The 25,163-nt window shown below is 41.9% G+C and overlaps 1 protein-coding gene across 1 annotated transcript in view; it reads left to right on the forward strand.

Annotated features, from left to right (window-relative positions):
• LOC306994240 (neurobeachin-like) overlaps positions 1–25,133 on the forward strand; it is a gene marked incomplete at both ends in the record, with an annotated part of 42,990 nt that extends 17,857 nt beyond the window's left edge. The window contains 3 exons of the mRNA XM_079639850.1: positions 14,586–14,705; positions 15,126–15,272; positions 24,936–25,133. Of these exons, the coding sequence (XP_079495976.1) occupies positions 14,586–14,705; positions 15,126–15,272; positions 24,936–25,133 (465 nt within the window). The remainder of the gene's footprint in view (positions 1–14,585; positions 14,706–15,125; positions 15,273–24,935) is intronic.
• Positions 25,134–25,163: the final 30 nt, after the last annotated feature.

Here is a 25,163-nt window from a genome sequence, read left to right on the forward strand (position 1 = left end):
ACGCCGATTTTCGTCAATGAAGCGACGCAGCGTGGACACGCACGGCATGAGACGCAGTACTCGTTCCCTCTCCTAGAGAGAACCGAGGTTACGTTAGTAACCGAGTACGTTCTCTTACGTAGAGTTCTCTCGTACTGCGTCGAAAGAACGCTACGGGAACCCTATGCAAACCGCCGTGCGTGTTCTTGGATCGACACAGACACCTAAGGGCGCGCGCGCCCTGGTATACAAGCGCCTACCCCAAGAAGTATAAGGAGAGCGGCTAAAATAGCATCATCCCTTATAGTAGTGCCTCTCAAGGCATAATAGCATATATATGTAAATATAGATATATATGAGGGGTAATAGCATGCTCATGGGACACATTGTCAGTGAGTGATGCTTAAAACATTGAAGTGACCTGGGCCGCAGCGCGGGGCAGGAGCACTTATACATATTAGACATTGAAGTGACCTGGGCCGCAGCGCGGGGCAGGAGCACTTGTACATATTACCATTGAAGTGACCCGGGCCGCAGTGCGGGGCAGGAACACTTATACATAGTCTTCTAGACCGAGAGCAGTTTAGCCTGCAACGCAGGAACCTCTAGGTTATAGAACCTAATAAATGTAGACGGGGAGGCCCAGCCTGCCGCCATACAGATATCTTGTAACGAGATTCCGCTATACCAAGCCCATGAGGAGGCCATGCCTCTCGTGGAATGTGCTCTGATGCCCAAAGGGCATTCCAAGCCTCCAGATGCGTAGGCTAGCGCAATGGCGTCCACTACCCATCGAGACAGACTCTGTTTCGTTGCGGCTCGTCCCTTGGAGCGCCCGCTGAACGAAACGAAGAGCTGCTCCGTCTGTCGAAAAACAGCGGAGCGGGACACGTAAGCTCTTAATGCCCTGACCGGGCAAAGGGAGCTATTTCCGTCCTCTGAGGCCGGCAGGGCCGACAGGGAGATGACCTGAGCCCTGAACGGTGTGTTGAGGGACTTAGGCACGTACCCATGCTTCGGTTTCAACACGACTATAGAGTCGTTTGGCCCGAACTCCATACAAGAAGCTCTCACTGAGAGCGCTTGCAAGTCTCCCACACGCTTCACTGAAGCGAGAGCCAAAAGAAACACGGTCTTGAGAGACAGGTGTTTCATGTCAACTGAGTGAATAGGCTCGAAAGGGGCCCCTTTCATAGCGTTCAACACTGTAGAAAGGTCCCACACGGGGACTGAAGGAGGCCTTGGAGGGTTTAACCTCCTGGCGCCTCTCAGGAAGCGGACCACCAGGTCGTTCCTGCCTAGTGAACGGCCAAGCGTTGGATTAACGAACGCTGATATGGCAGCCACATAGACTTTGAGCGTGGATGGGGTTCTTCCCTTATCCAATAGCTCTTGCAAGAAGGAGAGAATCTCCGGTTCTCCACACTGAAGTGGTGACAGACCTTGATCTGAACACCATCCAGAGAACACCGACCATTTGGAAGCGTAGAGCCGTCTAGTAGACGGAGCCCTAGCTTGTTCGATCGTGTCTAACACTCCTCTTGGGAGGTTAGCGGGTACCCGTTTATGGCCCATACGTGTAGGGACCAAAGCTCGGGGTGAGGATGCAAAATCGAGCCCTTGGCCTGTGAGAGGAGGTCTCTCCTCACTGGTATCGGCCACGGGGCAGTACTTTTCAGTCGCATCAAAGCTGGGAACCAGGTCTGATTCGTCCAGAATGGAGCAACTAGCAGTACTGAGCATCCGCTCTCCCTGATACGCTCCAGCACTTGAGGCAGGAGTGAGACAGGAGGAAAAGCATAGAGCGGGCGGCGGGGCCAGACTCTGGCCAGCGCGTTCGTGCTCTTCGAAAAGAATTCTGGGCAATGAGCGTTTTCCTGGTTTGCAAACAGGTCTATTTCCGCTCTGCCGAACGTTTTCCACAGCAGACGCACTGTCTGTGTGTGTAGGGACCACTCTCCAGTGGGAACGTTGTTCCGTGAGAGTCTGTCCGGGCCTACGTTCAAGTGGCCTGGCACGTGCATTGCTCTTAACGAGCGCAGGTTGTGCTGGGCCCACACCAGTATGCGTTCCGCTAACCTGAATAGGTTCCGGGATCTCACGCCACCCTGGCGGTTTATGTAGGCTACTACCGACATGTTGTCCGAGCGGACCAGGACGTGGTGTCCTTTTATCCGGGGACAGAAGCGCCTCAGCGCAAAGTCCACTGCCATCATTTCCAGGCAGTTTATGTGCGGTAGTTTGGCTCGCTCTGACCACTGGCCAAAGAGCGGACTGCCGTCGAGCAGTGCTCCCCAGCCTGAGGTGGACGCGTCCGTGGACACCACCTTCAGGCTCGAGGAAGTCCCCAGGCTTACACCTGACCGGTACCAGTCTGACGCTCTCCATGGTGTCAGGGCTGAAATGCATTCCTGAGTGACCTTGAGGCGATAGCGACCGTGTAGCCATGCTCGGCGCGGTACGCGCGCTCTCAACCAGAACTGTAGTGGGCGCATGCGCAGCAGGCCCAACTGCAGCACTGTTGAGGCTGAGGCCATGAGGCCCAGCATTTTCTGAAATCTCCTGAGTGGCACTATGTGGCCGCTGAGGAAGGATTTCGCCATTTGCAGGGTATTTCGCCTGCGCTGTGATGACAGCTGTGCTGTCATAGACAGTGAGTTCAGATCCAGTCCTAAAAAGGAGATCCTTTGACTGGGAAACAGTGAACTTTTCTCCCAATTGACCCTCAGACCTAAGCACTCGAGGTGATCGAGTATTAGTGTCTTGTGGTGAGCGAGTTCTGACGGCGATTGAGCCAGAATTAGCCAATCGTCCAAATAGTTCAGAATTCGAACGCCCCGGAGTCTCAGGGGTGCCAGCGCCGCGTCCATGCACACTGTAAATGTACGAGGTGCTAGGGATAGGCCGAATGGCAGGACTGTGTACTGATATGCCCGGCCCTCGAAGGCGAATCTCAAAAATCGCCTGTGACGTGACGCAATTTGTATGTGAAAATACGCGTCTTTCAGATCTATTGCCATAAACCAGTCTTCTCGGCGAATTTGCGCGAGGATACCTCTGGTCGTGAGCATTCTGAACTTCCGCTTTGCAAGCGTTTTGTTCAGACGCCTTAGATCTAAAATGGGTCTGAGACCCCCGTCTTTCTTCGGTACCAGGAAATATCTGCTGTACAGGCCCCCTTCGCTCTGAGCTTGAGATAAAGGCTCTATGGCCCCTTTGCTCAATAGCTTCGCTATTTCGGCTCGAAGTAGATGTGCTACTTCTGTTTTTACCGTGGTTTCGACTTTTCCCGTGAAACGGGGAGGGCGTCGATAAAACTGTAGCGAATAGCCTCTTTTTATAGTCTCTAGCACCCATTCTGAAACCCCGGGTAGTCCTTCCCATGCATCTGCACGTGTGACTAGGGGTTGAATGTAATCTGGGCTCTGGTCGCGAAATGGCGGCGACACGAGAGCAACCATGTGCTGTGACATGGACGCCGTGGCGTCTGAGGCGGGGGACATGTTTAACACAGTATGCGTCCCGCGCGCGCTCGACTCTCTGAGTTGAGAGAGAGCACGCGGGGCGAGCCCTACGGGGCTCGTTATGTTTGTGAATAAACGTGGGCGCTTGGTGGCGGGCACATTTATAACACCGGGGACACTGTGTTTGTGTACTGACTGACCGTTCGTTAGTTTCGTTTTTACAGAAACCGCGGAACGTGCAGTGTGTAGTGGTTGTGGGCACTGGACAGTGGGCACGCTCACTACACGTAAAGCACAATCGGTGTGAGCCGATTTTATGTGTGCAAACCCTGTGTTGAACGGGGCTGTGCTTGTGTGAATGAATGGGCACTGGGTGGGCATTGCAGTTACACACATTACACCATCGGCCTTGGCCGGAACACCAGAAATTAAACTCTTTTTTAGATTTATCTGGGTCGCCGTGAAAACGGCGTTTGTGTGCAGGCAAACGGGCTTTACGGCCGGTTTGTTGGCTGCTGAGTACACTGGTACAAACACGGAACTTAGGGCTGTACAAGCGGGAATCTTTGGTGGAAGTCCGGCCGCAGCGGGACCCGAACACCGTCTTTTTCCTAGCAGGGCTAGGATGGCGCCGAGGCCTCGGGCTTGATTGAGATCTTGGGCCGAGGACCACGCGGTGGCGGGCGGCGTCCGGCGGAGCGAGACCGTGGTCTCTCTCGGGCCTGTTGCTGCTGGGCCGGCGCGGCGGGCGCGGGGCGCTGCTGAGTTCGGGCAGGCGGCTGTTTAGGGCGGCCTGTTGCGGAACTGGAGCGCTTTGGCAGGAAATGTCTCATGGCCTGCGAAGTTTTCTGTACCTCGGCGAATCGGTCCGCGAAGTCCTTCACGGAGGATCCGAAGAGGCCAGCCGGTGAAATGGGGGCGTCGAGAAACGCAGAGCGCTCGGATTCCGCCATCTCAGAGAGAGTCAGCCATAAATGTCTCTCAGAAACAGTAGCTGTGGCCATAATCCTGCCGATGGCGTGTGCGGCGGACTTTGTAGCGCGAAGAGCTAGGTCTGTGGCGCTACGCAAGTCCGGAACACTGATCGCGCCCGGGCCTTCCTCGTCTAGCTTGCAGAGGAGGTTGGCCTGGTGGATTTGAAGCACCGCCATGGTGTGCAGCGCCGATGCAGCTTGTCCGGCGGCGGAATACACGCGACCGTTCAGAGCTGAAGACGTGCGGCAAGCTTTGGATGGTAGGACTTCCTTAGCCCGCCGTCCCGCAGAGGGTGGGCAAAGGTGAGTCGCTACCGCCTCCTCGACCGGAGGGAGAGCGTGGTAGCCTCTGTCTCGAGCACCGTCCACTACGGAGAATGCTGGCGAGGCAGAAGTACGTACTCTGGCTGAAAATGGCGCCTTCCATGATTTCGCTACCTCTTCGTGAAGCTCAGGAAGAAACGGTGCGTGTCTGGAGGGGGGCGCAGCGCGGTCTCCAGAGAGGAAGCGTCCATCCAGCCGGTTGAGTGCAGGTTGTTCGGGCGTCGACCAATCGAGGCCGAGGCTCGACACGGCCTGTGTGAGCAGACGCATCAGTTCCGCCTCGATGCTGATCTTCCCTCCTCTGCGCTCTCGAACAGCGGGGGAGGGGAGGTCCACAGAGCTCGCCCAACCCTCGCTCTCCGAAGCGAGAAGCGAACAGCAATCATCATCTCCCTCTGATACAGCTTGCTGGTCGTCATCCATAACGGACAAAGCGGCGTGCTGCGGCTGTTGTCCGTCGGTGAGCGACTCGAGCGAGACGTTGAGAGGAGCTAGCGGCGGCGGCGGCGAGCTCCTCGTGGAGGGAGGTTCCGGGACCCGCTGAGCACGGCGCTTTTTACGGCGCGGCGCTACAGGGGGCGGTTGAGCAGCTTCGGCGAAAGATGCAAGGCGAGTCCGCAGAGTCGCGATTGGCATCATGTCGCAGTGATGGCAGCCGCCATCACCGAGAGCGATAGCTGCATGTTCCTCGCCCAAGCAGGAAACACATAACTCGTGGTGGTCCCCGTCGATGAGCGCGGCTCGGCAGGAGCCGCAGGAAAAGCGAGACATCTTTATAAAGACGCTCGTGCTCTTTTGTGAGGAAAAAGCGTGTGACGCGGTAGGCGAACACACACACAAAACACACACAAAACTGAAAGGATATATCCACGCCGGAGAAGCGCAGCAGGGAACGGCGGCTGAAGGCGGCGAAGACCAGCGGCTTCAGGTAAGGGCTCGTCCTCTTGAGGTGCTTGTATCCAGACGGCTGTGGTGGCTCGAATCAATCCAGCGATGCGTGCAGCTTCGTTGAATTTAAGAAAATCGGCGTGTTAGACAGCTATGCTCGTATTTATAGGCCTAGGCCACGCCTGTTTGGGCGGGAGGTGACGCAGAAGGGCGCGAAGCGTCCTCATTGGTCAGCGTCCTGGCCTCGCATAGGCTGTGCTTTTCTGGCAGAGCAGCCAATGGGTGAGCTGTATTGCTCCGCCTAGGTTGTATGCTTCAGAAAAGCGTTTTACAATATTACAAAATTAAGGATTAATTTTTGGCTTCAATCTCGACAAAGAAATATCTTTCCCGTAGCGTTCTTTCGACGCAGTACGAGAGAACTCTACGTAAGAGAACCACCTCTCTCTTTATGTGTCGATCGATCCTCTTGATACAATGACAGTATCACAAGTATTTACACTTATTTTTGCACTTACACCTGCGTGTCTTAATCATTGAGACAAGCATGTTACCGACAGGATCAAAAACTGAGAAACGAAACCAGATCTTTGGATAGGCATACATGCGGACCATCCTCTCTCTCTCTCTCTCTCTCTCTCTCTCTCTCTCTGTGTTTGTGCGCATGTGCGGAGTGAGTGTGAGGAGCGTTGAGCGCGGAGTGTTTGAGCGTGTGAGGTACGAGCGTTTTTTTGCTTTATCTCTTCTTTTCTATCTTTGTTTTTTGTTTTTGTTTTTCGTTTGTTTGAATATGTTTTGTTTGCTTGGTGGGTGACTTTGTTGACTTCGTGAGTGTTGGTGAAGTGGTTAATTCGCGGGGCTCTCTGCTCCCAGTGTTTGTATACTGGGAGCATGGCGACTCCAGGTATGCAGAATCTCGGTTTTCTAACGAGACGGCATGCGGTTAAAATTGATTCAGTTTTTGGTGTTGAAGAATGTAGTTTAGCTATAGGTACGTTAATCGGTTGCGAGAATATCTTGTCAGCATCGCGGATGAATGGTGCTGTCGTTGTTTTCGTTAAGACAATTGAATTAGCTAATCAACTGGTGGAGACTGGTGTTGATATTCGTGGCATTTTTGCGCAGGTGCTTCCGCTTTCTACACCCTCGAAAAGGGTAACGTTATCTAACGTGCCACTTTATTAAGAATGAGCTTTTGGTAGAGATGCTTTCCAGATATGGTAAAATGGTATCACGTCCCCTTGGAATTATAAGGTTCTATCTGCATTCTGACTGGTTTTGAGATATTGAGCTTTAAAGTTTTTGCATTCCATTCGACTGTGTAGAAAGAACCTTTTTATTTTCTAAACAAAAAGTTCCAAAATGTACACAACTTAAAAAACAACATCACATAACGTAAATAAGTTGTCACAGAATAAGAATATGTGAATAACTCAATTTTGACAAAAATGTCAGATAGAACCTTATAATTCCAAGGGGACGATCAGCAATAAAGATAATTCCAATTGGGGGAAAGTCTTCTCTGTTAAAACATGTGGTGTCGTTTAGACGGTGTGTCTATATGATTCTAAAAGATAATGTTGAGGAATTGGATTTGGCTCTAAATTTTCGTCATGAAGATTTTAATTATGTGATTTTCGCCACAACGAACACAATGAAATGTTTTGGTTGTGGAGAAAACGGACATCTTGTACGCGATTGCCCTAGGAAAGTGGACAAAACAATTAATAAAAGCGCGGAGACAATTGATGTTACAACTGCTACGAGTATAATTGCTAGAGAATTGCAGAACGTAACTATAGACGCGGAAAGACCGGGAACAAGTGCAGCTTGCGTACCCGCTGCTGTAATAGATGCGGGGCAAAACACGAATGAGACGACAACAGTCAAACCAGTTGAAGGTGGAAAATTAGCGGTCTTTGAGGACAAAGAGAAGGGAAATCTCGGGAGTGGTCAGACAACAACAGTTCGGACGATTGAGTCGGAGGATGATGGCAACAGTGCGGTTGATTCTGGCGAACAGAACGCGATGAATGTGGATAATATTGAGTGTTCTGTGTGTGAAATGGAGGATTATTCTTTTAAAACACCGCAAAAAAGAAAATTAAAGGAACGCCATGTTAATAAACCGATTAAAGGACTTGATGTTCGGGAGGTGAGGTATACTGATACAGAAAGTGACAGTGAAGTCTCTGAATGTAGTATTTCAGATAGCTTACCTCAGAGTGGATTTTCTAGTCGAGTATATACTGTAGACGACATCAAACAGTTTTTAAAAGTGACAAAAAATGCAAGGAAAGTTAAAATTGAAGAGTTTTTTCCAGACATATTGCAATTTATTGAGAAGGCAAAAACTTTCAGGAGTGAGAGCTGTTTCACCGACCAAGAAGGTTATCGAGTAAAAAAGATACTTGCCAGACTAAATGCTCAATCAGAACTCAGTGAAAATAGTCAAAATGGTTAAGGGTTGTAGTTCTTCGTGTTTATTTTCTTGGTTAAGGTGGGAGGTGCTTATTTTCCTATTTATGGGAGTAGTAAATTTTGCCTCCTTAAATATTAATGGAGCTAGAGAAAGTAGGAAAAGAGCAAAGTTGTTTGAGTTAATGACGCAGAAGAAGATTGATGTTTTATTCTTGCAAGAAACACATAGTGATTTATCGAATGTTTCAGATTGGGCGATGGAGTTCGATGGGTTATCAGTTTTAAGTCATTCTACCTCGGTGAGCGGTGGGGTTGCTATTTTGTTTTCAAAAAGTTTTATACCTGCTTCTTATAAAGCTGATGAAATAATTAAAGGTAGACTTTTAAAAGTCAAAGTTTTTTTTGAAAACAATTTTTCTTTTGTATTAATTTGTGTTTATGTTCCAAACACTGCAATTGAAAGAATGCTTTTTTTAAACACTCTGTGCAAAGTTTTAAGTGATTGCGAACCAGAGAGTTTGTTATTACTGGGGGGAGATTTTAATTGCACCGAAAATGTATTAGATAGGAATCATGTTGAGCCACATATGCAGTCACGTAGGAGGTTAGTTCAGTTAATGAAATCTCACGATATTACTGATATCTGGAGGAATTTTCATTATACACAAAGGCAATATACTTGGGTACATGCATATGAAAATAAGTTATCATTGGCAAGGTTAGATCGATTTTATGGTTTCAAGCATCAATTGAATTTTTTTAAAGATTGTTCAATATGTCCAGTTGGATTTTCTGATCACAGCTTGGTAAAATGTGAGATGTTTGTTGATTGTGTAAAACCGAAAAGTGCCTATTGGCATTTTAATAGTACATTGTTATGTGATAAACATTTTATTGATGTTTTTAAGTTTTTTTGGGTTAATGCACAATCCATGAAGTCTTCTTTCCAAACCTTACAGCAGTGGTGGGAGTTTGTAAAGGCCCAAATTAAACAACTCTGTCAACAATATACTCTCAACGTCACACGGGATAGAATTGGGTCCATAAGAAAGCTAGAAGAAGATTTAGTTAAACTCCAGGAACTCTTTGAATTGACCAAAAATGGAACTCATTTAGAGTCTTTTAAAAAAAAGAAAGCTTCTTTGACTGAATTGTTAGATTTATCTACACAGGGTGCTATAATTAGATCACGTTTTCAGAGCATTGAATCTATGGATGCACCTTCAAAATTCTTTTTTAATATGGAGAAGAAAAATGGGCAAAATAGATTTATTCATGCTCTGCGCTCAGAAACGGGAGTCCTTTTGCGCAACCCTTTAGAGATTCGGAATAGAGCGGTAAAGTTTTATGAGGATTTATATAAGAGTGAATTGTTGGGTACACAAGGACTGAATAATGTTTTTCTTGAAAATATGCCGCATGTTTCTGAAGAGGATAATATCAGAATTAATAAAGCACTGTCGTTGGAAGAACTGGAGAGAGCTCTTAAAAGTATGGAATCCGGAAAAACGCCCGGGGTTGATGGTATTCCAATAGATTTTTATAAAGTTTTTTGGGCAGATGTAGGTCCAGATCTGCTAGAAGTTCTTAATCAGAGTTTAATTGATGGACAGTTGCCAAAAAGCTGCCGTAGAGCAATCATCACTTTGCTCCCGAAAAAGGGAGATTTAAGTGAGATTAAGAATTGGAGGCCTGTGAGTTTGTTATGCAACGACTATAAAATACTTTCGAAAGCCTTGGCGAACAGATTAGGAGAAGTTTTAGATCAAATTATTCATTCAGATCAGACATATTGTGTGCCTGGTAGGAAAATCTTTGATAATATTTCTTTTATAAGAGATATTTTGGATAATGGCAAGACTTTTTCAGATTTTGGTTTAATTTCAGTCGATCAAGAAAAAGCTTTTGATAGAGTCGAGCACAGTTACTTGTGGAGTGTTTTTGAAGCTTTCGGTTTTAGCCCTAGTTTTATATTGATGATTAAAACTTTGTATTGTGACGTTGAGAGTATGTTAAAAATAAATGGTGACTTATGCTCTCCTTTTAAGGTTTTAAGAGGGGTTAGACAAGGCTGTGCTTTATCTGGCATGCTTTATACACTAGCTTTAGAACCTCTTTTGAATAAATTAAGATCAGAGATGTCAGGTGTGGTTATGCCTAATTCCACCCATACTGTTAAATTATCAGCTTACGCTGATGATGTGGTGGTATTGATTAAAGATCAAAACGATGTAAACATGATGTTGAGATTATTGGAAGAGTTTAAAAGTGTCTCTTCTGCAAAAGTGAATTGGCAAAAAAGTGAAGCCTTCTGAAGATCTTCGAAGTCTTTCGAAGATCTTATTGAAAAAGTAAAAGGGCGTTTAAATAAATGGAAGTTTTTACTCCCAAAAATGTCTTATAAGGGACGAATATTGATAATTAATAATTTGGCTGCCTCCGCTCTCTGGCATCGTTTGGTTTGTGTAGACCCCCCAGCTGACTTTTTAAACAAGATTCAGTCAATCCTAATAGACTTTTTCTGGGACAAGCTGCATTGGGTGCCGAAACATGTGCTGTATCTTTCCAAGGATGAAGGAGGTCATGGACTGGTACACTTACAGAGTCGAATCGCAGCTTTCCGAATTCAATTCATACAAAGACTTTTAAAGGATTCAGAGAATGAGAACTGGAGGATTGTTGCACTCTCTTTACTGAGAGGTTTTGAGGGTCTGGGGCTGGATAAAGCCTTATTTTGGATGGATCCTCAAAAGCTAAAACTCTCAAAGCTTCCTGTATTTTATCGGAATATTTTTAAAGTGTGGTCTTTGTTTGAAGTACCAAAGAGAAGGACTGTAAATTCTTTGTACTGGTTGCTGCAAGAGCCATTAATTTTTGGCTCGCGTTTTGATCTGTCCAACAAACTGGGTTACTCTGTGACAGGAGAAAAGCTTGTCAACTCTGGAATTTTAACTATTGGACATGCACAACGGATAGCAGGAGCGGATTTTAAAGATGTGAATTCAATGACTGGACAGCTGGGGGTGAGGTCTACCCGTTTAGTTGCCGGAGTACTTGACAAATGGAGGTCAGCCCTTTCTGAAAATGAGTTGAAATTGTTAGCAGATTATTCTTTGGGTTTTATTAACCCGGATTGTAGTGATCCATTTCCCAATTTGTATCTAACTCCCTTGATGGGCGATTGTGAGAGCACTTTTTTAAACGTCAAAGATTTGATTGTAATAGGTATAGATTGTGCATCTGGAAAGGAGTGTTATAAGGTTTGTGTCAAAGTGTTTAATAAGAAGGCTTTGGATAAAAGAATTGACACGCCATGGCGTAAGGTACTTCAATTAGAAGAGGATGAAAAGCCTGAGTGGAGAGTGTTGTATAAGTCACCATTGCCCAAGAGAATTGGGGACTTGCAATGGAGAGTGTTATATGGGGCTATTGCCGTGAACGCTTTTGTTTCGGTAATTAATCCTGACGTTGATCAGAATTGTCCTTTCTGTTTACAAAGGGAAACTGTATTTCATGCTTTTATGCAGTGTTCAAGGTTGGAACCTTTATTTATTGTTTTAAACAACATTTTTAAATGTTTTAATGAGTGTTTTACAATGAAGACGTTTATTTGCGGTTTCAAATATTCTCAGAGTCGCAAGTATCAATGTCAGGTGTTTAACTTTATTTTGGGCCAGGCGAAGATGGCAATTTACATTACAAGAAAGGAGAAAGTTGATCAAGGTGTATGTAATAGTTTAGAAGCTGTGTTTGGCAATTCTGTGAAATCTAGAATCCTAATAGATTTTAATTATTATAAAGCAATGGATGACCTTGTAAAGTTTGAAATAAGGTGGTGTTGTAAAGGGATACTCTGCAAAATTGTTAATGATGAATTATTTTTTCTTATTTAAAACAAAGTTTTGGGTTTTTTAGTGATTGATGTTTGATGTAAATGTTGCCTATTGATGGATTGTTTATTGTAATTAAAGGTGTTTAAAATCTCTAAATCTCTCTCTCTCTCTCTCTCTCTCTCTCTCTCTCTCTCTCTCTCTCTCTCTCTCTCTCTCTCTCTCTCTCTCTCTCTCTCTCTCTCTCTCTCTCTCTCTCTCTCTCTCTCTCTCTCTCTCTCTCTCTCTCTCTCTCTGTCTCTGTCTCTGTCTCTGTCTCTGTCTCCGTCTGTCTTTATCTTTGCACAAATTTGATGTCCACTGAGTCAGCCATACCTGAAGCCCTTCTGATTTGTTAGCTTCTGCATTAAAGGAACAAAGGGAATTCCAGAGGGATTTATTCCCATAGCACCTTTTTTCCCCTTTAGCACTCAAGATCTGTCTGTTTATCGCGCTCTTTTTCTTCTTTTCTCTTTTTATTTTTTCTCACTCAGAGTGGGCTGATACAGCAACATCTGCTTTTTGATAACTTGGCTCCTCTTATTGTCCCAGTGGGATGAAATCGTCTCAGTCGCACGAGTTGTTAAACGACAAATGAAAATCAGTTTGGCAAGGGATGTTTGAATATGATACCTCATCCTGTCTGCTCACCGAGGACGACGACAAGGGAGGGTTGTGTGCCAATTAGAATGCAAGCTATACCCCCTCCGCCCAGACACACACACGCTAGTGTGAGAAAATGTGTACTCGGCCTAACAATGAACTTCACAACTCAACCCAATTAGTCAGCACTTTGTTCTGTTATTGAAACAGAGTGCGGTGGGACAAAAAGGCTGGATTTTAATCAACCACTTTGTTAGTCACTCTTAGATTTATATTAAGCTTCCTAAGATATTAAAGAGGGGAAGAAAAGAGCCAAAACAAGGGATCAGAGAGGATCAGGGATGTGAACAAAAAAAAAAATGTAATTGAATTGAACTGAGCTAAAAGATCTGTCCAGAACTTAAATAGTGCTGTTGTTCACAGCTTGTTATTGGTCAATAGAGACCAAGGGGTCAGAAGAAAAGTTCAGCAATGGACTACTCTAGGGCTGTAATTTTAATAGTGCTTTTGCAAAATTCAAAGCCTAGTCTAGACAAAGACAGGCCTCTCTTGCATTTATGTAAAATCTTAACTGGCATTAAAAGCTATGAAATCTCAGTTATGGGGTGGATTTTCAGTCGAGCAGATTTTGGCTTATCCTCCCCCTCGTCACCCCAGCTAATATCGCCTTACGTTTTAATAACATGCTGGAAGGTGGAGAGGATATTTGGGAAATTAGGCCTTTTGAGGAAGTTTGCATCATCTAAATCTCCTGATCTGTGACGGGCCACAGTTATTTATTTGAATTACGACACATGGTTGACACTTTTACGTGATCCGTGCTGTTGTATTCCTCACTGGAAAGCTTTCAAACGTCAGGGCTCTGATCTTTAATTCATATGCCAAAACAGCTTTTAGCAGTGCTGCAATCAAACAGAATGATTCTGTTTTAGTAAATTTAGCTCTCAGTTTAGAAGCATGTAATGAGATGATGTTTTATGTGCTTGATCTATTTGAACATATTCATTTTGGGGCCGGGTCATTTCCAGTGAATTTTCTTGGTCCAAAGCTTGAAGGAATTATTAAATACTGAAATATGCATTTCATGATATAGACTGATCCTTTCATCCACAAAATTACTCACCCCTCAAATGTGATATAAACTCAAAACTGTTAGAAATGAAGTGAGAATTGTGTGCAAAACAATCGCAATTGTTAACTCAAAATCGCCAGATATAAACTCAGAATTCTGAGAAATTAAGTCAGAATTGTGAAATAAAAAGTCGCAATACACTAATCGCAAGTCGCTCACCTCTGGTGTTGACAAGGTGTTATTTTGTTTAACAGTGAAATTCCTGGTGGAGAAACTGCATTACCCATGATGTTGTACAGAGAATTACACCAATCACAGTAAAAGCAACACACACCAAAATAGCCCTTTAGCTCCGCCCACCCCCATGAAGCACTGTGAATGGCTTAATTGTGTCGATCTCTCTACACTCTCAAAATACTTAAATATTTCTATATATGTAATAATGTGCATATTTAGCAATAAACTTCAAATACATTGTTTTATATATAAATTCAACATTTGTAGTCCATCAGTTTGATTATGCTGTTCGCAATGCTTTATGGGATTGTAGTTATTTTCCTCAGTAAAACTGTTAAGTACACAGTCTTGTACCTTTTTTTTCTTTTTGTCGGGAAAAAAAACTTCAAATACTTCAAATCAAAGTTTCAAATTGTATGATTCACCTCGTTGCTGATTGGCTAATTTCATTGCTCATAACTCTTTATGAAGACTTTAAAAAAAAATCCATATTGGAAAAATGAATGGAAAAATATACTTCTGAAACTAGTGCTACTGAAAAAATATGAAAGAAAATATGAAAAATGGAGCGGGCACTGTTTGACTTTATTACCTTTTTATTTCGTTTTTTTATTCTTAGGTGGAAGTGTCCTTGCATAAAGAACACTGTTTGCTAAATTGCTACTGTACCTTTAAGAATTTTAAATAAATGACCTTTCATGCTTGGCTGTGGTAATATTGAATACCTATTTCTACTTCCTGTCCTCTCCTGCAGTGGTACATGATCAGCATAGTCCACATCTACAACCGTTGGAGGAATAGTGAAATCCGTTGCTATGTCAATGGCCAGCTGGTTTCCTACGGCGACATGGCGTGGCACGTCAACACCAATGATGTAAGTGTTTGTGTGCTAGTTCTCATTGTTTTCCGTACACAGCCTCGAGACGCACAGGACCATCTCGGCATTGCCAAAATCATGAACTTGCAATCAACTTTTTTTCCCTCAGCTTTAAAAAATTGCACCTGAAGGGTCCAAATGTGTTCAGAAGATAAGCACTTGTCTCTATGGATCAAAGAGATATGGAATAGCCATAGTATCCCTCTTTCCCTAAGGCAAACCTTTAAAGTACATTGTGACTAGACTAGCTAAAGTAAATCAGAACAAGATGATAGCAAGAAGATAGCAAGTAAACTGCTCCAGAGGGCCTTTTCAGAAAACTCCCAATGTGTTGAACCACTTTCGGTGTCTGTCTTCCTGTTTTTCTTCTTCTTCCTTTATCTTTATTATCTTCTCTTCCTCTCTCCCATCCTGCAGAGTTATGATAAATGTTTCCTGGGCTCTTCAGAGACTGCGGATGCTAACCGGGTGTTCTGTGGGCAGCTCGGAGCGGTTTATGTCTTCAGTGAGGCGCTGAACCCCGCACAGATCTTTGCCATTCATCAGCTCGGACCCGGATATAAGGTACAGCCCCTGAGATCACTTCTGAGAGAGTGTCTGAATGTATAATGCTCATTAGTTGTGCAGGGAGATTGCTGCGCTGCTGTGAGAAACTCCTCCATCTTTGCTCCTTGATTGTTGAAGTACAAAATTAGCGTTTTGTGACCAATTACTTTGTGCCGTAATTACACTCTATGCTGAGAACATTCAGATGGATTAGTTCTGAAACTGACAGGCAGTGTGTGGCGAGAAGCAAGCAGGGCAGAGACCCGTGGGAACGGAGCGAGGCCGGTGGTGTGAGTGTTAATGCTGCGTGTCACACTGGCCTTGAGTCCCACGGAGGAGCTCCGGAAGCATGATAGGAAGACTGATGACAGTAAAGGACAGAGAAAGGACCTTTCTTAGGACTTAACGCTGGTGTTTTTTTTTTTTTATGTGGCAGTCGACCATGAGGGGCTGCCGCTTTACTTTTGTTTTGTTGTTTATTTTATTATTGTAAAGTTACGTTGAATGTTCGCAGGTTCCCGTCTCCTTCCCTGAGTCTTTAACATAGTTATACGGTGTAACATTAAATTGCATTAAACTTTAGACACTTAGTTTAAGGCGAGACACGGCAGGCAAAAACATAATTTCACTGGTCAATTTTGAGATTTTGGGCTATTTGTCTTCAATAACATGTCTTCTTTCAGACTTGTGGTGAAAAAAAGTCCAAAATACACATTTAGGTCTTTATTTTACTACACTTTGTCTATTTGCGTCTGTAGATTTCCCCGAAATTCAACAAAAGTTGGCGTTCTAAATGCTCCAATTTCTGACAACCTGATTCGTTCAGATGCATCACGTGACGCGCTCTGACTTGTTTTTGACTGTTTTTCTGCTCAGTTGAAGGCCATAAATGCTGTGTTTTATAAGTTTTGATTATAAACACAGATTTAGGTGGTTTGTATTGTTGTTGCTAATGATTTGATAAGATATTGTGTCAGTAAATGGTTGTTTCCACTAAAAAAAAGTATGATTTTTTACATTACAAATCTTTAAATGCCTTTTTCTCAAAATTAGTTTTTTGTCATTCTCCAGTGACACATCTCAGCCTATGTAGCACCTATGTACACCAAACTTTCCAGTTATACACTTAGCAGTATTCTGAAGATATGTTCAGAGGGATTTGTTTATAAATCATTCCTGGCCTGATTTATGTGACATTTTTATTAAAAAAAATATGGCGAAAATAAATTTAAGGCTATGGACAGTATATTTTGATTTCCTAGGTAATGAAAGCATATATCCTGAAATCCCTCTGAACATCTTTTTTCATCTTGTGTGTAATCAAAATGAAAAAAGAATTTTGCACCTGGCTTTATCATATGTTCAGATCTATCTACTGAAAATATATGCAAAATTGCGATAAGTGAGATAATGATAATGCCTAATTTGCATAATTAAACATAAACATTTCTAAAACTTGTAATATTTTTTTTTTATGAACTTGTGTAAGTAATCAACTGAGGAAGTTTCATGGTGATATGTATTATTTTAAAATTGTACCCTATTCACCTGTAGTGTCTCGCCTTGAGTACAACTAAGTTATACTTAATAATTATATTATATTATAATAAATATTGCGCCATTGACTTTAGACCAGGTTTCATTTGGTCAATGGTGCAGTCTATTTCTGTTGCCTCAAAATAGCAATGCGCTTGAACACACCTCGTTTTCAGACCAGCATGCCCGGAGCACAAATGGGCACAAATGCATTTGCTATTTAAAGCGGCGCAGGGCGTAAAAATTATAACTGCGTCGGACTGAAACTAGCAAAAACACTTGCGTCGCGCTTGGCGCTGCAATGCATTGCACCGGGTGTAAGATAGTGTGTACGGCCCTTAGTATGCACAGGGATCGTTTCTGAAACGGCAGTATGGACAAGCCGTGATAAAACGAAAACGCACTAGTGTAAACAGGGCTTATGATTCCATCCAGTTGGAGGATATCAAAACATGTTCGATATTATGAGCCAATTTTAGAACACATTGTATTGTAGTGTATGACGCATCGCTACTGAAACCCAGCTGTCCTACTACCAGTGGACTGTCCTATCTAGCAGTGTTCCAATAAAATGAACAGAACAGAGCGTAACAGTTTTTGACCATAAACAAAGTTGTCAAGTTTATGATGCTTTTAGTTAGAAAAGTTGCCATTACAACAACTAACTAAAATAAAATAAGTTGAAATGCCAAAATGACTAAAACTGAAATAAAAATAAAGCTAAATAATTTTAAATATATATATGTCAACAGCACATTACAAATTACTAAAATGAAAATATGAAAATATTAATACATACTATTATAGTACATAAATATATGAATACTAAAATAACACTGGGATGATTCAGTAGAATTTGGCATAGAGTTTTCACATTTCGCTAATGATGCAATAAGCTGGAAAATAATTAGAATTTTGTTTTTAAACTATTAATGAGAAATATATTTTTACATCATTTATAAGCCTTTGTTATTGTTAGTTAATAAAAATGTTCATGTTGTATTAACTAATGTTGACAAAAGCCTTCATGTCAGGAGTGCACCTATGAACTAGAGTGTGTGTTTTTTGGTTGTGTTTCCAGGTGGACTGATAAAAGCCCTGACTGTTGCGTTGCATTTGCGCACTCTGTTTGGTGTGCAGTATATCTGAGAAGTTCAGTGATCATACATTGGGCGGTCCATGTCTGTCTATGGCTGAGAAAGCTGTGCCGTGCTAAAGTACTTTCTCATTACACCGGCTCTACATTTCCCTGACAGATCTGTTAATAATACCTGATGTTCCACTCTCTTCTCTCTTTCTCGCTCATTAACCGGACTCTCACCTCTCAGACGGGCCTGTCTCACGGGTCTATATGCATGTGGTAACCGATTGCTGCTTCTGCTTGATGGGGTGAAGTGTTTATGCCAAAGCAGCGCTTAAAGTAGATGAACCCTTAGAAAATCCCTCCTTGGTATAAAAACGAAGAGTAAAGGATAGATGAGTGATGTTAATCGCTCTTGTTGGTTGACCAGATAATAGCTGTGTTTCAGAGAAGAGCGTTGAGGGGAAATCCAAGCCGTCAAGTTTGATTTTTCTCCCTTAACTGAAAAATCTCCCGCACAATGTTTCCGTCCAGCCAAGCGCAAGGCTCCCTAATTTCAGCTAAGCTCACAGGAAGCGTGCTTGTTTGCCCGGGTCAGATGATCTGATGATAAGCAGCTTTTGTTTACTTCAGTGAGATGATGTTGTTGTACATTATGGCTAAATGGACAGATGATTAACAGCATCTCTCGGTTCTAATCTTTGCGTTGTTTTTTCATCAGGCAAAGCACAGGACAGGCCGATATTTCAAATGTTCACAATGTATTGACACTGATTATGCTGTTGATATAAAATTTAGCAACATGATGTATTTTCTAAAGTCTATCTCATTAAACTATGTTTTAATAAACATAGTTGGTTCATTTCAGTTTGATTCATTTCCATGAATCAGTTCAAACCATCCGTCTCAGTGAATTGATTCAAACATTTGACAGTTCGTTTAAATCCTCATTCAAAAATGTGGACATTTTACTAAATATTTTTTGTAAAAAAATGTTTTGTTTAGTAATATTTATTTGATTCATATTTTATTTAGTTAATTAGTAATATTTAGGTAAATATTGCTGTGTATTGTTGTTATGTTTGTCCATATAAATGAAAGTTCATTCCAGTCTATGTTCCCTTGAATCAGTTCTAACAGTCCATTTCAGTGAATTGATTAAAAAATGTGAACAAAGTCCTTGTGTAACATATTTATTTTTTATTTATTTAAATAAATTAAAGTTTTATTTAAATACGTAAATACTTTTTTGTTTAGTAATTTTCATTTAGTAGTAACAGGCTAATTTAAAAAAGGTTCACTGTATTTTTTACTTCTTGCATTAAAATAGGAATTTTAATTGAATTGGATACAATGCTTGTTTAAAAATGGATGGTTAAATGGTTAAAAAAATGCAAAATATTTATATATTTTTTAAATATTTAACAATTTATTGCCCACTTGTACAGCTTTACAGAGTGTTAAATTAACAGGACTCTGATTATTAGCCTAACCAACAGGTTATTTTAAGAAGAGATTATGAACCATCATGAACTTTGGATATGAACTTTATGAAGTTTTTGAAGCGGTCAATGGAGGGACAGAATTCTCTCAGATTTCATTCAAAAGATCTTTATTTGAGTTTTGAAAATGAACGAAAGTCTTACAGGTTTGGAACGACAAAAGGCTGAGTAATTGATGACAATTTGTGGGCGAACTTACCCTTTAAATTAAACCAGGATAACATCTACAGCAAATCTGAGAATTAAAAACGAAAGCATGTCATTGAAAGCTCTCTCTCTCTCTCTCTCTCTCTCTCTCTCTCTCTCTCTCTCTCTCTCTCTCTCTCTCTCTCTCTCTCTCTCTCTCTCTCTCTCTCTCTCTCTCTCTCTCTCTCTCCTCTCTCTCTCTCTCCCTCCCTCTCCCCTCTCCCTCTCCCTCTCCCTCTCCCTCTCCCTCTCCCTCTCCCTCTCCCTCTCCCTCTCCTCTCTCTCTCTCTCTCTCTCTCTCTCTCTCTCTCTCTCTCTCTCTCTCTCTCTCTCTCTCTCTCTCTCTCTATTGGCACAGAGAGTTAACTGCATCTGGACTTATTGAGGGATTTTTAATTATTAATATTTGGACCCACGCGGCTAGAAGTTCCCCGGCGCCTGATTGCAGCTCACTTTAGCTATAGAAGAAAAATCAAGAGAGCAGAGAGTGTGGATTATTCATGGGATGTGTGTGTGTGTGTGTATGTGTGTGTACATTCTCTGATGTGTGTACAACGCTCTGATGCACTGTCATGAAGATGCCTCAGTGGAGAGAGACCTGATATATGCAGTGAATGTTTTACATTATTGATATAGAAGTTGATGTGGATTTTTAATGCAAAAATCTCTTACCGGTCTTGTTTAAGGTAGGGTAGCCAGTTTATTTTTCATAAACACTTTTTGTTGTTCTGGGGAGGGTGGGGTCTCTGGCTTTCTAAGCTAGCTTGCTATTGCTAGCCGCTCCGAAATTGCTTACCCTACCTTTAAGGTGCTGCTTCATTGCAGCAAATCGCTTGTTCATAATGGAATAATAACATGATTTTCGCTGCATTATGTGCATTGTATTCTTTGATGAAGAGAAAGTTCAAAAGAACAGCATTTATTTGAATTACAATATAAAAGTCTTTAATGCATTTTTTTTTCTTTGATAAATAAAGGTAATGATTTATTTTAAAAGAAAAATATCTGACTGGCCTCAAACTTTTGATCAGTAGTCTGAGACAGTATGCGACATGCAACAATAAATGTTGCAAATACAGATGTTATGTTTAGAAATGTTGCAATTAGTGTTCAATATTGCCAATTTTATTGCTTGTTCAGTTCAACCCCTTGTATATGAAACAGTACGCATTATGCAGAGATGAATGTTTCAAATAATAGCATGCTACATTGTTGTCACATTACGTCAATAGATTGCATTTTGGAATAAACACCATCTGGTGAAAAGCAATTATTTTGCATTATTAATTCAATTTTGTGTGAAAATGTCAAATTTTGGAAGTCTGATCAAATAATGAGTCAAGGAAAATATGTTAAAATCATGGTTGATTAGTCACACTTCAATTAAAGGTCAAGTCATTTTTGCAAATATAGCAGGGTGTTCACTGCAAAACTAGTATGAGTAGTATGTAGTGGATTGTTTTGTTTATATAACATGCATATAATTTATGTGGAAAATGTGTGCTCGTTTGTGTCCTTAGCTGTCTGTTGGTCTGTGTGTGTGAGTGTGTATTGCTGCTGCAGCCAGTTGATACGGTCCTTGTACCAGAGGAAGTCCAGATGTCTGGTCAGCATGTGTTAGCCAACAAGCTGCTCTCTGGCTGTGTGTTGCCGTGGTAATTAGCATGTGAGGTATGGGGCACTTGGCATTGTCGCAAAGAGAGCCGTCTGGACTGGCGCCTTTGTGTGCGTTTAAGTTATATAGATCATCATTCATCAGAGTGTATGAAAGCTCTGCTGGATTCCAGTGCTGTTAGTCTCTGTCACCGCTGCTGGTGTGGCTGTCCTCTCATGGGATTGCAACGAGAGACGGCAAGGAAGAAGTGTGCTGGCTTTGCAGCATCGGATATCTGCCATAGGGTGTCGAAGCAGTGACCCGTTTCCCAGACAGCTGGTTGAGTTTGCCAGTGCCGCTGTGCCCTCCGTGACTCCAGATGAATGGCATGTGTCGAATGCTGGATCACGAGATTACAGCAGCAGGTTTATATCGTGGCCTAATGGTTAGAGAGTCGGACTTGTAACCCAAGGTCACGGGTTAGATTTTCAATACAGGCAGGAAATGACACCTAAACGCTCCCTGGGCACCACCGGGTGTGAGTGTCCACTGCTTGCAGTGTGTGTTCACTACTACTGCTCCCACACTGTAAACAATTATCGGTGGTTTAACTTAAAGTGAGTAACCTGGTTGCCTTGAAGTTTTAAGTTCACTGAAATTAAAAATTTGAGTTGATACCATGAAGGAGATTTTGTACAATGTCTTTTTTCATAGTATATGTGATTCTGACCTATAGCAGTTGTGGATTGGATGCAAATTTGATGCAATGTGTCTTCAGAAGTTATATAATGTTCTCAGGGAAAAATTATAATAATTTTAGAGATAAGTCATGATTGTGGATATGACGGTATATAAAACCACTGACTAGTCAAAATAATTATGTTGACTATTGTATATATATATATATTTCATCTTTATTTATAATTAATTAATTTAGTTTTATATTGTAAAAAAAAAATATTTTAGATAATGTATATATTTTGTATTTTTTTAATATTTATATATTTTTCTGGTCCATGCTTTAATTAGCATGCTGACGGCATGATGTGCGTTATCTTACATTTATTGGTTATTATTTTATATTATATTATACAATGGGATTAGTCTTTGGATGACACCGGGGAAGAGAACCATATTGAAACTATTGGTTCATACATTCCCCTCTTACATGGTCTTGATTTTTGGACATATTTAGATTTTCGTTTAGTTCTGATGCTTTAATTAGTGTGCCGATAGCACGCTGTGCTTTACTGTAGCTGCTAGACTCTTTGCACGGTTAAACCTCTCATGCTGTTCTTAAAAATGCTTATAAATAATAGAAGGCTAAGATATGTCCCTATTTAGAGAGCTAGTTAAACTTAAGCTAGTTGTTTGTGTGTATTTTGGTCCGCAGTGAGTGTGTGAGGCGTTTCTGGTAGATAAGTTTTGATGCTGTGTTCAGTGCCAGTCAGTGTGTTGCTAAGTGGACACATTGGCACTAGTCCTGAGGAAACTGCAGCGAATCTCAGTGCCAGTGCAAGGGCTTATTTTGCATCGTACTGTTTTTTTTTTAAATTGCTCTGTGTGTGTGTGACTGTGTTTGTGCTGGTCTCATTACTAATACATCTGTCATTCCTGTTCAGAAGTGCTGCTGTAGATTCGTAAGGCAGTTCGATGTTGCAGATTGTATTGTTTATGTGCATGCCTATAATATTGCCTATAATGCTTAATGTTCAGTCTTTTAGAAAGTTAAAGGGGTCATGACATGAGAAATCAAACTTGCTTTGATCTTTTGACACATATGAGGCCTATATGTACCATTACAACATCCTGCAAGTTTCATAGCTTAAATAAAACATCCTCTGCATTATAAACAAAGCATTTATTCAATCAAGCTCCAAAAATATCTCGTTTGGATATTGTGGGATCTGTGACTTATATAAAAATATATTTGCATGTGACTGCCTCTAGAACAGGGATAGGCAACTCCGGTCCTGGAGGGCCACTGTCCTGCAGAGTTTAGCTTCAGCCCTGATAACATCTCACCTGCCTGTATCTATCTAGTAATCTGAAAACATTGATTGCCTTGTTCAGGTGTGTTTAATTAGGGTTGGAGCTAAACTCTGCAGGACAGTGGCCCTCCAGGACCGGAGTTGCCTATCCCTGCTCTAGAAAGACATCGACGAATAGATCATCGCACCATAGGTCCTGCACACTGGCATTGTCACTTAACGGCTGACATTTGCCTATATTGGATATGAGTGTTGAGTCAAAAAGCAAATAGACTCCATTATAATCACTTATGCTGTCTACACTGGATACAGTAAACGTATGTGCGTTTAGTTTCTGACATACTCTACGCCCCTAGTCTGTCGACAACAGGACAAATGTAAGAGTGAAAGAACATTCGCTTCGACGCGTCTCGTTTAAACAGCTCGTTGGTGTCTCTGTAGAGGGATCCCAGCATCAGATGGTTTATTTTAATGGCGTCCCGGATAGCGTCAGAGGTTTATATGTTTGTTCGGAGCATTTTGTTTTGTAAACGAGGCACAGTGTAATGGAGAGTTTGCAAAGAACTTTTGTTGATAGATGAAGCAGTCAGCTGTATTAGATCATCGAAAAACGCAAGTAAATGATTTCATCATGCTTTGTCTGTAAATGGATAATGCTTTCAAAATACTTACTCGCATGCTATAGCGATTAGGGATTGATACAGTTTCCTATACAATGGTGTTAGCCAATCATAACAGTGGCCTTAAAGGAGCCGCCTCTTAAACAAAGATCATTTCAGACAGAAGGTCAGAATGAAGGTTGAAAATAATAGTTTTTCTGCATATATACTGTATATATACATTTTTTTATAAAAAAAAATAAAAAAATCCATGTCATGACAGGGGCTTAAGATGGCTTTTACAAATATACTTTTTTATAATAAAATTTTTTATTTTATTAAAAAATATATTTTTTATTTATATGAGTGTTACTTTTGTATATTCATATTTATTTGAGGATGATTTTTTAACAATACTATTTATTGTGTATTTATTTTTTTCTAACTAGACTCTAGAATCTCTAGAATCGAGTATATTTGTTGTTACATGTCTTTAAATTGGCCACATGTCTAGGATTTTTCCCTGCCTATGGCTTGAGATGCTGGGATAGGCTCCAGAATCCTCAATATCACAATTGGTTTGGAAAATAGATGGATGGATGTCTTTAAATTACACATTTATCTGAGTAAAACACTTACACAAAGGCTGTTCACTGGGTAAAATGCATTTGAAAAAAATCCTAATAAGATCAAAATAAATAGTTTCCAAACATCCCATATATAAAATCTTGGGGGGAAAAGCAAATTAAATGGTGAGTTGAAAATCCTGTCATGCACAGTCAGGAAATTCTGCATGATCTTATGCAAGTCCCTCATTCACTCACTCAGTTGAGTAGATGACTAGTGGCACAAAGTGCTTCGCATGAGAGAGATTTTGCAGATACATGCACATTTACACACACATGCTCATACTGGCATACACTCTCGCTCAGAGCCATTAGTGAAATGGCACATTTCTGCAGCCAGAGCTTCATTAAGATAATGTACGCCTGTGTGTGTGGCTGCTCTGTGCCTCAGTAATTAAAGCTTTTTTTATTATTATTATTAGTATCAGTCCTCTGGGATGCAGCCCAGTCCCTGGTGCTTTCCACAAGCCCGCTGCCAAGAGAAGCTGAAAGAGAAGCAAAACGCGAGAGAACTTTGTTTGAAGGATGTAACTCATTTACCAAACTTGAATTGTCTTTTTTCACAGAGCACGTTTAAGTTCAAGTCAGAAAGCGACATCCACCTGGCTGAGCACCATAAGCAGGTTTTGTATGATGGGAAGTTGGCCAGCAGCATTGCCTTCACCTACAACGCTAAAGCCACCGACGCACAGCTGTGTCTGGAGTCCTCGCCCAGGGAAAACTCCTCCATATTTGTGCACTCGCCACATGCCCTAATGCTGCAGGTCGGTTGTTTCTCTTGCACACAAATAACA

This window comes from Phoxinus phoxinus, assembly GCF_949152265.1.
Source record: "Phoxinus phoxinus genome assembly, contig: scaffold_101, whole genome shotgun sequence".
In the NCBI taxonomy this organism is placed as follows: domain Eukaryota; kingdom Metazoa; phylum Chordata; class Actinopteri; order Cypriniformes; family Leuciscidae; genus Phoxinus; species Phoxinus phoxinus.